This window comes from Hypoxylon fragiforme, assembly GCF_022984875.1.
Source record: "Hypoxylon fragiforme strain CBS 206.31 chromosome Unknown GGS25scaffold_3, whole genome shotgun sequence".
NCBI lineage: Eukaryota > Fungi > Ascomycota > Sordariomycetes > Xylariales > Hypoxylaceae > Hypoxylon > Hypoxylon fragiforme.
Window position 1 is genome coordinate 2,069,257 of NW_026054758.1, and position 13,442 is coordinate 2,082,698.

The 13,442-nt window shown below is 47.0% G+C and overlaps 3 protein-coding genes across 3 annotated transcripts; all 3 read left to right on the forward strand.

The window, feature by feature from the left end:
* Window positions 1-1,460: 1,460 nt before the first annotated feature.
* Window positions 1,461-4,441, forward strand: GGS25DRAFT_481838 (kinase-like protein). Its single transcript, XM_049260225.1, has 7 exons — window positions 1,461-1,759; window positions 2,149-2,623; window positions 2,679-3,150; window positions 3,220-3,244; window positions 3,342-3,517; window positions 3,586-3,647; window positions 3,708-4,441. The coding sequence occupies exons 1-7, from the start codon at window positions 1,749-1,751 to the stop codon at window positions 4,269-4,271; spliced, it is 1,785 nt and encodes a 594-aa protein (XP_049118982.1). The 5' UTR covers window positions 1,461-1,748; the 3' UTR covers window positions 4,272-4,441.
* Window positions 4,442-6,374: 1,933 nt separating this feature from the next.
* GGS25DRAFT_481849 (SAICAR synthase-like protein) lies at window positions 6,375-11,307 on the forward strand. The gene is made up of 2 exons (XM_049260226.1): window positions 6,375-8,664; window positions 8,762-11,307. Exons 1-2 carry the CDS (start codon window positions 6,506-6,508, stop codon window positions 10,698-10,700), a joined length of 4,098 nt encoding a protein of 1,365 aa, XP_049118983.1. The 5' UTR covers window positions 6,375-6,505; the 3' UTR covers window positions 10,701-11,307.
* A 190-nt stretch (window positions 11,308-11,497) lies between these two features.
* GGS25DRAFT_481850 (glycosyltransferase family 4 protein) lies at window positions 11,498-13,279 on the forward strand. The gene is made up of 2 exons (XM_049260227.1): window positions 11,498-11,797; window positions 11,868-13,279. Exons 1-2 carry the CDS (start codon window positions 11,617-11,619, stop codon window positions 13,061-13,063), a joined length of 1,377 nt encoding a protein of 458 aa, XP_049118984.1. The 5' UTR covers window positions 11,498-11,616; the 3' UTR covers window positions 13,064-13,279.
* The last annotated feature ends 163 nt before the right edge of the window (window positions 13,280-13,442 follow it).

Sequence of the window (13,442 nt, forward strand, 5' to 3'; positions counted from 1 at the left end):
TCCAAGACAACCATGTTGAATGGTTGTGTTGGAGGGTGTCGTCGGCTGAGGTGACCGAGAATTGAAGGTTGATCTCGTCGGTTGGGGGGACCGAGAATTGAAGATTGATCTCGTCGGTTGGGGGGACCGAGAGTTGAAGTAATAAGGATGGTTCCAGCCACGAACGTCTCCTGGCCAGGGAGAGCATTCGTTGCGCTCGGTGGGTGTCGGACCGGCGGCGGATATGCTGAAACAGATTGATATATCTATGGGGGTCGGTCGGATTGAAGAGAGGTAGTTAGACAGCAATGGATAAATGATATAAGAGTTGTCCCAGGGGCGTAGGTATCCATATAGCAATGGATAAGAGATATGGTCAATTAATAAGGATGTGGTCAATGAATAAGGATGGGCAAAATAGGGATATGGTCAATGAATAAGAATAGGACATGAATAGGGATATGGTCAATGAATAAGGATGGGCATGGTTGGTCCATGATTAAGGATATGGGCAATGAATAAGGATGGGATCCATGGTTGATCAATGAATAAGGATGGGGTCCATGGTTGGGCAATCAATAAGGATATGGGCAATGAATAAGGATGGGGTTGTTGATTGACCCTTCAACAACCAAGAGGTCTGAGGATTTTCTAGGTGAGCATATTGCTCACCCTTCGGATGAACCGGGATGGTATGGGGGTTGGAGGTCTTCCAACCGTAGCAAGAGATGCTACCAGATGATGGGACTCAAAAGGTCAAACAGTCAATGAAAAATATATAGAAGAGAAGAAGAGAGCTGAGCTCCCAGCGTCTCAGGCTGGCTATATATACACAGATAAGGTTCAGCCAGCTGTGGCAGCAGCAACCATGGGGATGCCCACATGGCAGTAGCCATGGTGGCCATCCACGTCCATGGCCATGTCCTAACAATTTATCCGATTAACCCCTTATTTTAAAAAACTATATTTTTAACATTTTATCGTTATTTTAATATAACGTTACTTATTTTTAATATTTATTAAATAGTTATATAATTTGAGAATATTTATATTAAAGTTTATTAACGTTATTAAAACAAAACTTAAAAATGTTTAAAATAAATATTATTATCCCCCCTTAATAAATGGTGGTAAATATGTTAAAAAGAAAAATGTAAAACATTATAATTATATATTTAAAAATATTTTAATAATAAGGTTTAATCCTTAAATCTTATTTTTTTAATATATAAATCCACCCACATTTATTTATATAATAATATATATTATTTAACGTATTATTTATATAAGATTATTATAAGTACTTATTATGTAATATAATCTTAAACCCTTAGTTTATAAGGTTAAAGTTTTAAACGATATTATTAGTTATGTATATAATTAGTATTACCTTATAGTTATGTATTAGGTAATTATGTAGGTATGCCTGGTAGTTAAAGCTGAAGCTCCATAATAAATAACTTAAATATAACAACAACATTAAACATCATTAACAACAACAGCCACAGCAGCATTGCTATCCAAGTGTGAATTTAAACTTATCCATCCTTGAACTTATCCTAAACCATGTAAGGTACCTAGTTATCTTCTTAACACAAATGCAAACTTGGAAACAATGAATTGTTATTCGAGTATTTCGAAAACCCGATATATGTCACATGATGCACGATATACACAGCGCTATATCGAGACCCTTTTCAGAATCCTGTCATCTTAGGTAGTACTCAAGTGGCCTTAGGTGCCTAAGTATATATTATCTTACCTAAGTAATGTCTAACAGGTAAGGAGATTCAGTAAAGTTCATTTCAACAATAGCCAAATCCATGCCATAATTCCGGATCCGGGTATCGAGAGTCGCAAGTTCGGGTGTCCCGAGTCTTTGTTGCGGTATTCTCCTGTAAATTAGACCCATTGTCACAATGTACAGGCGCAGCCTTCCTTCCGAAAGCGGTACTTTTTCAATATCTCAATATAGATCTCAACTAGCACAGCCCTAGCTCAAATTCTATGAAGCTTGAGTGTAGCGAATCTATATATTCAAGAGTCTCCATTCTTGCCCCCCCCCCCCCCCCCCTCTCCCCTTACACAGCACGTGGAGTTTAGTGTCTTTACGTCAGACTATACCACTACAATATCAGACGCAATGGCTAATAATCATGCACCACCTAGGAACTTCGAAGAGGAGTATCGAGCCAGTAATTGGTGGTTTGGCAGATATCGAACAGAGGGTTATTCAAATCACGGAAATAGCACCCTAGGCCAATACCGAGCACAATGGTTGGCACTTCCGTTTCCGAAAGCTAGGAAGAATCCCGTCCGGCCGGTTAGGAATAATGCTTGGCAAGAAGCTCTTCAAGTATTGTACCGCCGACCGTTTAGGCGTCCTATTGATGGCACACCACGTTACAGTGATGGCCGAAAGATAATAAACATAAGAGCTCGAGTTCGGAGAACGAGGAATTGGTTTCAGTCAATGGGACCATTTACCTACCAAAGAACATTGGGCTATGGTGGCCTCGGCCTGGCACTACATTTCAAATGGGCTGATCCAATGCATCCTAATCCGGATATCGATTTGGTGTTGAAGATTGGGTTGCATGAGTATATGAGTGAAGATATCCGCCTAGAGCGGAGGATGATGAGGGTGCCTAGGACCAACCCCATATGCCTCACAAAAAGCTAGCTAACAGGCTTCACAGAAAATGGATCGCGCAGCCCATACCATTCAGGAGATCCAGCCCGAAGACGTTGGATTGCCTCCGAGGGAAGACTTCCGATTTGATGTATTTGAGTCGAATGATTCTAGTTCAGAAAGGCCGAGCAGTGGATCGGACAGCCCTGGGCCAAGGCCAAGGCCCCAGAGAAATAGGAGATTCCGTTGGGATAACAACAACAGCCGAGCCGCGATGAATGAAAAGATTAGACGCCGCCGACGAGAAATTAACAGACGAAGACGTGAAATTAGATCCCGAGAATTTATCCTGGATCAAGTAGATGAAGGTCGCCTAATGCCTACTGCGGAGGTACATGATCTCTATCAAGTAAATCATAAAGAATACATGATTCTAGAGTTCATGGAATTCGGCGATTTGGCAAGTCTTATACATAGGATGATCGATATAAGACAAGAGCGTATTCCAAACCGTGTGCTTTGGGAATTTTGGCTTTGCTGTAAGTCAGACTTCGGTCCTGTACATACCTCCGCTTCTGGCCAGTCTCAGCTAATGATATGATTATTAGTGATTAAAGGCTGTATTGGCATGGAGTAAGAGATCCATCTCGATTTTTGCTTTTCTCTATCTATCGGATATGGAAGGGTAGTCGTTTCAGTACTTGGCTGATCTAATACAATATTGCTGCAGTTACCCCCCGCGACAGTTCCATCCCCGACGGCGTGCTACCATAGCAGATAACGCTGCAGCTAACCCCAGTTTGGATTTCAAGACGGATGGCAGAGAGCTTTATGAATATATCCCCCCCGCCTCGGTCCGGTGGGCTCATAAGAACATAGTCCATTTCGATCTCGATCCAACCAATAGTAAGTTGAAGACGATCTCAGCCGATTCTTAACCCATAAGAGAGTCGGTGATTGACAGCTTCCAAAAGTACTCGTAGGCAGTCTTCAACCATTCGGCGACGGCGAGCACCGCCTCATTCCGAGGCTGAAGGTAAGGCAACTAGAATAAACGAAGCGGCCTTGGGAATATGTAATGACCATGAGTAAATAGATCGGGGACCTTGGGCTTGCACAGTCCATGAAGCGTAACAAGGGGAACCGATACTACTACGACAGACGCCGGCTAGCAAAGCATGGCTACTTCGCCCCAGAGCAATTTGGGCAGGAATGGGAACTTCTCCACGTTACTCACGAATTCGGCCCCGAGGTCTCTGGAGCGCCAATGGCTGGGCAATACACCGAGAGAACGAACGTGTGGGGGATTGCGTTGACGATGTGGCAGCTTATCACGCAGCTTCACGTACCCGAAAAACCCCAGCCGCAATCATCCGAGAGACTACCACTTCATTATTGCCCGTTGCTACTTGAAGAAGCCAAGTATTCCTATATCGACATACGATTCCGCACGGAGCTTGCGCGATGTATGAGCCACGAACCTAAAGATCGTCCGACTTTAAGGGCCTTATTACAGCACGCCGAGGCGGCTGTCCACAGAACATATCCTGCGGAAGATGATAACTTCATTAGGGATTGGGTTTCAAGAGTATTCTATCAAGGAAATGCTCCTGCTAACCCCCCCAATGCTGGAGGAGGTGGTGCGGGAGGTAATAATTAGCTCGTAGGAACCATAATTACTTAGGCATACGGCTCTATTCTACTTACCTACCTCACAAGTAAGTAGGTATCATGTATATAAGGCAGTCAGGTAGCCACCTAATGTATTGGGTAGCAACACTGTTGGACATATCAATATATGGAGTTATATATGGACTAGAGGTATGCTTACGTAGATACCTGCCTATGTATGTAAACAGATATCATTCCATTACTTTCCTGTGATCCTAACGCATCAAGCACTGGGTTGACTAGGCTAGGTATGTAAGACACATGCTGTTGCTACAATTCCTAAGACGATGGGGTGGCCTTCGATTTTGTGAGACTGATGTGGATGTTCTTGTATCATTGTCGTGTTGGGGGACCTAGAAACCATAGAAAGGGCACGTTGTTGAATGATTGGTTGAGGAAAGATCTCGAGATCGGCAAGTTGATGAATTACACTCAAGTATTTTTTTTTAGATAGCATGTAACGAATGAGCGTTTGATATTGAGTCTGGGTCTGCAAATATCTGAGTAGGTGCCCGGTAGATACTCAATATAATTGATCATGATCGACACGGTTCAAGATTACCAACTGTTGAACAAGGCAGAGAGCTCCTATGTAGATGCCTCCAATTTTGTTGTTATAGTCGTAACAAGGTACATACATGTCTAATAGGTAGATAGGGGGGTAGGAAGCAATCCGTGTTTATGGCTTACATATACGGGGCTTCATTGTACTTGGTATGATGCCGTGAAACCTTCACAGCCTGCACTTTTAGACTGACGATAGTCAGGAGGTGAAATGCTATATGGCGCCAAGGTAGGCGTACAGAATCTTCCGTGGAACACAATCCAAGCTGTCTGACAAACGACGTGGCGCACCCTAACGAAACGGCATGGTAAGTGACAAGTTCGTCGTGATTATGGACGGCTAGATGTTAACCTACAAGCATACTTATGTGTAGCTTACCTATGTACTACTAGTAGGTGCCTACTAGAGGTAGGTATGCATGTATGTAAATAGTGCATACTATGTATGCGTGGGCAATGCTACACATGTATGTACATGGCCTGTAAGAAGTGAGAAGGCAGCAACGTGTTCTGGATAGATATCCGAAAATGATAACATCATGTATGGCATTTGGGGATCTCCCTACGTGGTAATTCTAGTCTACTTCGTAAGGTTAGATGATTAACAACGTTTGATCTTAGGGGGACAGCAAAATGGATAGGTACATAAGGATATGAATCTCGCATATACCCAGATTACAACATGCATATAGTCCTCACCATACTGGGTCAGGTAATTCGGGTATCATTTGAAGCGGTCAGTCAATGGCACACGGGATTGAGCCGAGCCATTGGACACTTTTATCGACCAAGCCCGGTGGCATTTTCTATTGACCCCATAAGTGCCAAAAGTGATGATTCGGCTTTAGTAGGATTTGCTTTCCCAATGCAGCAAGGTGGTATTAATTAGATAGGCACCTATTAGTACCTAGGTATGTAAGGAGTCTACTAAGGACGGAAACCTGGGGACTGACTGGAATGTGGAATGCTGTAGATGTAAGGTAGTATTGGGTGTTTTTGGATTCATCGTGGATGTTTTTGGATGCTTTAGGATTGACTGGTTGGTTAGCACGTGGGCTGCCAGTTACTGCACAGTGGTACCTAACAATTAAATGATGCGTACTAGACTGTTGCCGTATTAGCCGTCTTTCGCCAAGGGTTAGGTAGGTACATAATCCTCCAGAGATGGGAACATTGAAAGCTGATGTCCAGGGCTGCATGCCTAACATTGAAAGGCCTCCATGACTAGGGCTCCAGGGCTCCAGGGCTGTCTAGGGGAAGAGCCCCTCCCCTAAGAATTACATTTTTAGGGCAAGAGGCACCCCAAGTTTATGGCTGTCCTACTGGATATCCATCCATATGTTAAGTACCTAGTAAGTACATGGTTAGGCACATATGTAGGTAAAAGTACTAGGTAACTACCTAGTTAGTACGTACTACCTAAGGTATGATTCTCCACTTTGACCGAAACCGCCACCAAAAAGTAAGTAGAATTAAACTTTGTACCTTACTTGTACAATACTTTCCCATGTTCCCATCATAAATCATCTTTTAATACACCTTTTAATACATACCTATACCTAACTCACTTCCCGCCCTGAATAACCTCCCGCTTCCTGCCCCAATCCCCTGCGAATCATTCCTCCCACACTGCCATGGTATTCGTCAAATGTTTACCTCATGTCCAGTCCGTCTCGTAAGCTCGAAAATGCCGCAACTGCCGCACCGGTGAGCTCTCAAGGTGTGGCAACTGGTAGTTGGAGTTCCAGTTCCAGTCCCAGTCTCAGTGCAGTCGCTGCCACTTGGACAGCGACTGACAGCCCATCCTTCTCTTCCCCGACTGTGACTGGTTCGTCTTCTATATCTGACAATGCACCACTAGCTGCAAGTCTCTTGTCTGCGGTATCGCCTGCGGTATCGCCTGCTGTATCACTCACCCCTGGTCCCCATCTGCCATTCACATTCACCCCTTCACCATCCCTCGCTGCTGGCCATGTCGACCAAAATAATAATAAGAAATCTCGGCCACCCACCGCACCCCAGAGATCTAATGGCCCATCTTTACTCTCTCAGGCTCTCGCTTCTGCTCGTGGAATCCCACCCACCTCCGTATCCAACTCCGCATCTCAGGCAGATGAACGATATCCCGAGCAGAAGCCTGTGCAGCTCAATGGACCGAGCCAGCCTGTCCAATCCAAAAATGTACCCGAAGCGCGCACTAGACACGCGGTGATTGACCCGCAGAATGACTTTCTTCAGTCGACTGAACACGGCTCTTTAACGTCAACTGGCCAGCTACGACCATCTGAGGCGACGAGAACGATATCGGCTCCATTCTTAACTTCGACGACATATCCAACCCCAGACAGTACAACATCTTTGCCCATCGCAATGCCTGGTGCCGTAGGCGTAAGCACGGCGCTGGCAGATGGCCGGGACTTTGACTTCGGAATGGGGGGCAGAGGGCGATCACTGGAACGCACGGAGCAAGAGATTCGTTTGCGTCTGCTAGACTATCCTAAAACACAGTCTGATAATGTTGGAGATACAATGCTTCCACACCCAGCTAGCGTTTCTGACATTGCGCCGTCTACTGATGATCAATCCGAACCTGTTTCCGATTCCCGGGCCCAATATCGAGCGTGGAGAGTCGAGCGTACCGTCTCAATGGGCCCAGAGAAGGCTTGGTCCATCGGCACAAACGACATAATTGGACACCAGGACGGGCAGGTCGAGAAGTCTATCACAGAGGTTTTAGCTGGTGTTGAGCCTACTCGTAGTCGAAAAGCAAGTCACAGTCTGCGCTTTTTTAAGGAAGGCCTCCCAGAAGAAAAAGGCAGACGGAGGGAGTCAAAATCCGTGGGTCACCAACGAGAAAAGGCTTTACTTGCCAAGGGTCTACAACCGGACATCCGCGAAGAAAAGTATGACGAGAACAATGTTTTCGAGACGCCAACTTCATCGCCCCAGCCTATTGAAGGTGAACAGTCTCCGCCTCGCGTGTTGCACGTGCAGTCACCTACGTGGGGTGCTCCAACCTCCGAATCAGTTTCTAGCGAAGCTACCGAACTCGATTATTTTGGCCTGCAAACCCCTCAGAAGCTTGCCACAGAACCTTTCAAAAAATCGTCTTCCCAAGAAAAATTTGCTTCAAGGACGGGTGTTTATGGTGCACCTAACGGCTCCACTGCTGTATCTGGTGAGGACGCTGCGCAGGTTAGCAGAAAGTCAAGTGACATAGCGGAAATCGGGGGAGCTGTTGAAGAAGGCGACGAGTCATCCGAAGAAAAGATATCATCTGCTGTATTTTTACCGCATCAGGGCTTGAATCAATCCCCAGAAAATGGCAACGCTCTTCCTGAAGATTTGAAAGTTACACCACCTGCTTCTCGCAAACCCCATAGTGAGGGTTTTCATCCTTGGCTGGTGAAAGCGGACGAGCCTGAAGCTGAGGATGAGGCAAAGCCTGATGGACTGGATGGTGGTAATGTTAACCGTAATCGTGAAGCAGCCTCACATATTGAAGAGTTCCCACGAATAGATGATGAATGTGCTATCGAGGATGAAGCCGAGCTTCCCCCAAAATCTGGTGGGTTATCTGTTGAATCGTCTCGGCCAGTTTCTCAGTATTATGAAGACATGGCCCATGAACACCAGCCTGCACCAGAGTTACCGTTGGAGGCAATTGAACTCATACCTTATAAGCATCAAGTTGGTGGCCACACAACTATTTGGAGATTTTCGAAGAGAGCTGTTTGCAAGCAATTAAACAACCGAGAAAATGAGTTCTATGAAAAAATCGAAAGATACCACCGTGACCTCCTACCTTTCTTACCTAGGTGTGTTATTGCCATGTCTTATTGCTACACTCCTTGGCCTGCATTGCGCCTGATGGCAAGGCTCTTAAGTATCAAATCCAAGCTAACTACGTCCCAGGTACATTGGTGTTCTGAATGTGACGTTCCAGAAGCAGCCGCGCCGAAAGTCAACGATTAAAAAAGAGGACAGTCATATTTTAGAAAGGAAGATAGGTGATCAGGATAGTCAACCGAATGGTAACAACGAGCCAGCAAGCCTAAGTACCCGGAAGGGACTAGATGCCCCGGAGAGAGAGGAGCAGCGATATCACCGCAGGATAGTCAGCCAATCCCTTCAATCATCGCAGACACCGATCCCTACAGTTACTTTTGTCGACAACCGGCATATTCTTCCCCGAAGTTTGCTACGGCCTGCAGTAACGTCTAGCGACTATATCCGTCCGGCAAGTGCATCTGCAGCCTTGGGGCAGCAGTATTTTCGTGATCTCCACAGTCAGATGTCGGACCACGATGCGGTATCAGCTGCTCGGCCAAGCCTTGAAGATCGGCATACTAATAGTTGGGGTGCCACAACTGTTAACAAGAGATTACGAAATGAAGTTTTTAATGACGCCTTCTTGAAGCAGCCTATTGCGGTGCACAAGCATCGAAGGCCGGCATCTCATCAACGATCGATACCTCGTCTCTCAGTACAACGACTGGACCGACCGACAAGCTCTGGGAACCCTTTGCCCTGTCGAGAAGACTTTTATGATGATTCTCGGCGTAGTGACAACTTGAACTCTACAAACCCTCCGATACTAAATATACACAGCCATAGTGATTTAGGCGCAGAGCCAGGTTGTTTAAGAGCGGAGAGTATGGACCATTTGAAGGACGTTACCGGGACTAGCGCACCTGAGCTCGAGACTTTGTCAGATAAGTTTGAGCAGCAAAGGCGGAAGCGGCGTAATTCGGGAAGTAAGCTTCGGCGAAGGCCTGAAGATGTCATGGAGTCGCGTGGTAGCCTTAAATATTTCGAGGACCTAGACGAGGTTGAATATATAAGAGATAATGAGACTCATCCGGGTTTGCGCACACTTCCCCACCCAAGAAATGAACTCAAACAGGGGGCCGAACTGGTTGAAAATGGGACTGCGGATAGCTCCACATTCCCATCCAACCTCTCATCAGAGTTTCCTTCCGAACTTCCTAGCCCGACGATGGAGCTTAAGAGAATCCCGCGGCCTGTCAACCCCAAAGAAGCCCAGACGCAGCACGACTCGCGAGTCGAATATTTTCTCCTTTTGGAGGACCTCACGGCCGGTATGAAACGACCTTGCATCATGGATTTGAAGATGGGTACTCGGCAGTACGGCGTGGAGGCTAACCCAAAGAAACGGGATTCGCAACGGCGCAAATGTGCAGCAACTACGTCAAGGGAGTTAGGTGTGAGAGTTTGCGGATTGCAGGCTTGGGACGCCAAGTCTCAGACTTATGCGTTCAAAGACAAATATTACGGACGAGACCTCAAAGCTGGGACAGAATTTCAAGATGCTCTTACCATGTTCCTTTATGACGGCGTGGATTATAGTAGCGTCTTGAGACACATTCCAACTATCCTACAAAAATTAAACCAACTTGAAATGACTATTCGTAGGCTGCGCGGCTATCGGTTCTATGCGGCTAGCCTACTCATGTTTTACGACGCAGACACATCCAACGATGGGTACGACACGGCGGCGGACGACTCCACTACTGACTTCCCAACAGACGCGGAGGACGCTTGGGACCCTAGAAAACGGCAGAAGAACAAGAAAGAGATCGATTTCAAGATGGCGGACTTCGCCAATAGCGTCACAGCAGGGGACTTGGCCGAAAATAAACCATGTCCGCCAAGGCACCCGAATGAGCCGGATCGCGGGTTTCTTCGCGGGTTGGCGACGCTAAAGAAGTATTTTCTTAAGATACAGAAGGATGTGCGCAGCGAATTGGGGCTAGGAATTTCTCGTAGACATGATGAAGATGGGAACCAAGATGAGAAGGACGAGTACGAAGAGGGCTCTGTGAGTGAGTGAGTGAGTGTAAAGGGAAGGGAGGGGAAGGGAGACAAATGTTGCACATTAAGGACTACCTATTCTACGTGGTAGTCTACTGGAGATTGGAACAAGCATACGGCACTACCTTCGATTCTCTGTTTATAATTTCTGGACGGTTGCAAAAAATCAGAAGGGCGCATCGGTATGTCAGGTCTTTTGGTTGGGCGAGGTGTACACCTGGTCGTCATGGTTTTCTTTTTCTCTCTTTTTCCTTTCACTACCAATACCCGCATTTTTGGGGCGTCTCGAGATTGTTCGGCGCTACGGGGATGGGCACGAAGGGATCTTTTCTCTTTTCTTTTCTTCTTTTTCTTCAACAGTCAGGAGAGGGGAAAAGAAAGAATATGGTGAAGGGGTGAGGGGATGATTATGAAGCAATAGCTGAAGGGAGAAGAGAAGAGAAGAGAAGATGTGTAGCAGTCTGGGAGGAATTGATATTAGAATGAGATGAAGCTAGCTATGCTATAATGACTTGATATGTTTTTATTTTCTTATTCTTATTTTTTTTTTTTTTTTCGTTGTCTTTACAACTATCAAGTAGTATGTAGTAGTATACCTAGTAGTAATATGTGATTTGAAGATGAAGTATTATGTATATGTCAAATAAGCATTGAAGGCATCTGCAAGATTTGCGGGTCATGTACGTAGGTGGGCTGGTGGGGCACATGCAGTGTAGGGCTGAAATGGATACGTTTGCTAACCTAGGTACTTTGTAGTTTTGTACCTGTCATTTAACTACATAGTTATGTAACTACTAGGTAACTAACCTTAGGTAACTACATATGTACATAACTATCAAATATTCTTATTCAACATTTTGTTTGAATTGAATTGAACTTCCTTCACTTCAAAAAGTTATGGCCACATATGCCACGTATGCCAAGCACTTCGCAACATGGCAAAAACCACAACTGATAAGCCCAAGACAATAGTGTTCTTGCATCCAGACCTTGGCATAGGGGGTGCCGAGAGATTGGTTGTTGATGCTGCTGTTGGCTTGCAGAATCGCGGACATAAAGTCGTCATATTCACAAGCCATTGCGATCCAAACCATTGCTTCGATGAGGCTCGAGATGGTATGTTTTAATGAGATACCTAATTAAAGCTTACATCTGATAAAGTGCTAATTATAACCAATTCCAATAGGCACACTTGACGTCCGCGTGCGTGGAAATACTATCGTCCCCCCCTCGATCCTCTTCCGATTTAGCATCCTCTGCTCCATCCTCCGCCAACTCCATCTAATCCTACAAATCTACTTCACATCCGAGCTTCAGGACCTACGACCCGATGCCTACTTCGTCGATCAGCTCAGCGCCGGCCTGCCGCTCCTACAATACCTCTACCCCCAGGGCCGCATCTTCTTCTACTGCCACTTCCCGGACCTCCTCCTCGCCCAGGGCCGCCAGAAATGGTGGAAGCGTGCGTACCGCCTCCCATTCGACTGGTGGGAGCAATGGAGCATGAGCTTCGCCGACGCCATCGCCGTCAACTCCAACTTCACAAAAGGCGTCGTCAGCCGCACCTGGCCCTCGCTGGTGAGCCAGAAGGACCTCAAGGTCGTGTACCCCTGCGTCGACACTACGGTCAAGGTCGACATCGAGGAGGAGAAGGGGAGGTGGAAGGGCAAGAAGCTGCTCCTCAGCATCAACCGCTTCGAGCGCAAGAAGAACATCGCCCTCGCCATCCGCGCCTTCTCCGGCCTCGCGCCCGAAGCCCGTAAGAACGTCAAGCTCGTGCTGGCGGGCGGCTACGACCCCCGCGTCACCGAGAACGTGGGCTACCACCAGGAACTCGTCGCCCTAACCGAGTCCCTCGGCCTCACCTGCAGCACGGCGCACGCGCCCCGCGACATTCCAACCGACGTCGACGTCGTCTTCGTGCTCTCGGTGCCCAGCCTCCTGAAGCGCCTCATCCTCGAGTGCACGCAGCTCCTGATCTACACGCCGACCAACGAGCACTTCGGCATCGTGCCCCTCGAGGCCATGCTCGCCGGCGTCCCCGTCCTCGCCGCCAACACCGGCGGCCCCACCGAGACCGTCGTCGACGGCGTCACCGGCTGGCTGCGCGACCCCGACCGCGTCGACGACTGGACCGCCGTCATGGACCGCGTGCTCAACAGGATGACGCCGCAGGAGCTGAACGCTATGGCGTGGGCGGGCAATGAGAGGGTTAAGGAGGGCTTTGGCCTCGCGCAGATGGCGGAACGGATCGATGGGATTATTGCGCCGATGTGTGGTGAGTCGGTGGCGAGGGCGAGTAAGGGGCCTGGGAGGATGCGGGTGTTGGGGGTGTTGGGAGTTGTGGGCGTGGCGGTCGGTGTGCTTGTTGCGGTTGTGTGATTAGGGCGTTGATATGATGTGATAGAGATAGAGACGGCTGACTGCCTAATAGCTACTCAGGTACGTAACGAAGGCTAGGCATCTACCTAAGCAGGTATCAGTGAGCTCATATATACCTAGCTGGAGGTACCGCGTGGGCTCTCCTGCTTGTTCATGATTCCAACGATGATGTCTTACTTAGAAATAGACTCCAAGATAGATGGATATACCCCATGACTATTTTCGTTCCGTCTTTTAAATGCCTGGGTACATACCCAGTAAGTACGTAGGTATACATATGAGTTGAGAGGGTTGATATCGATATTTTGTATTATACGTAGGTTGGTAAAGTATCATAGGTAAGTCATAATCTATTCCACAGGTACTGTATACCTTACGC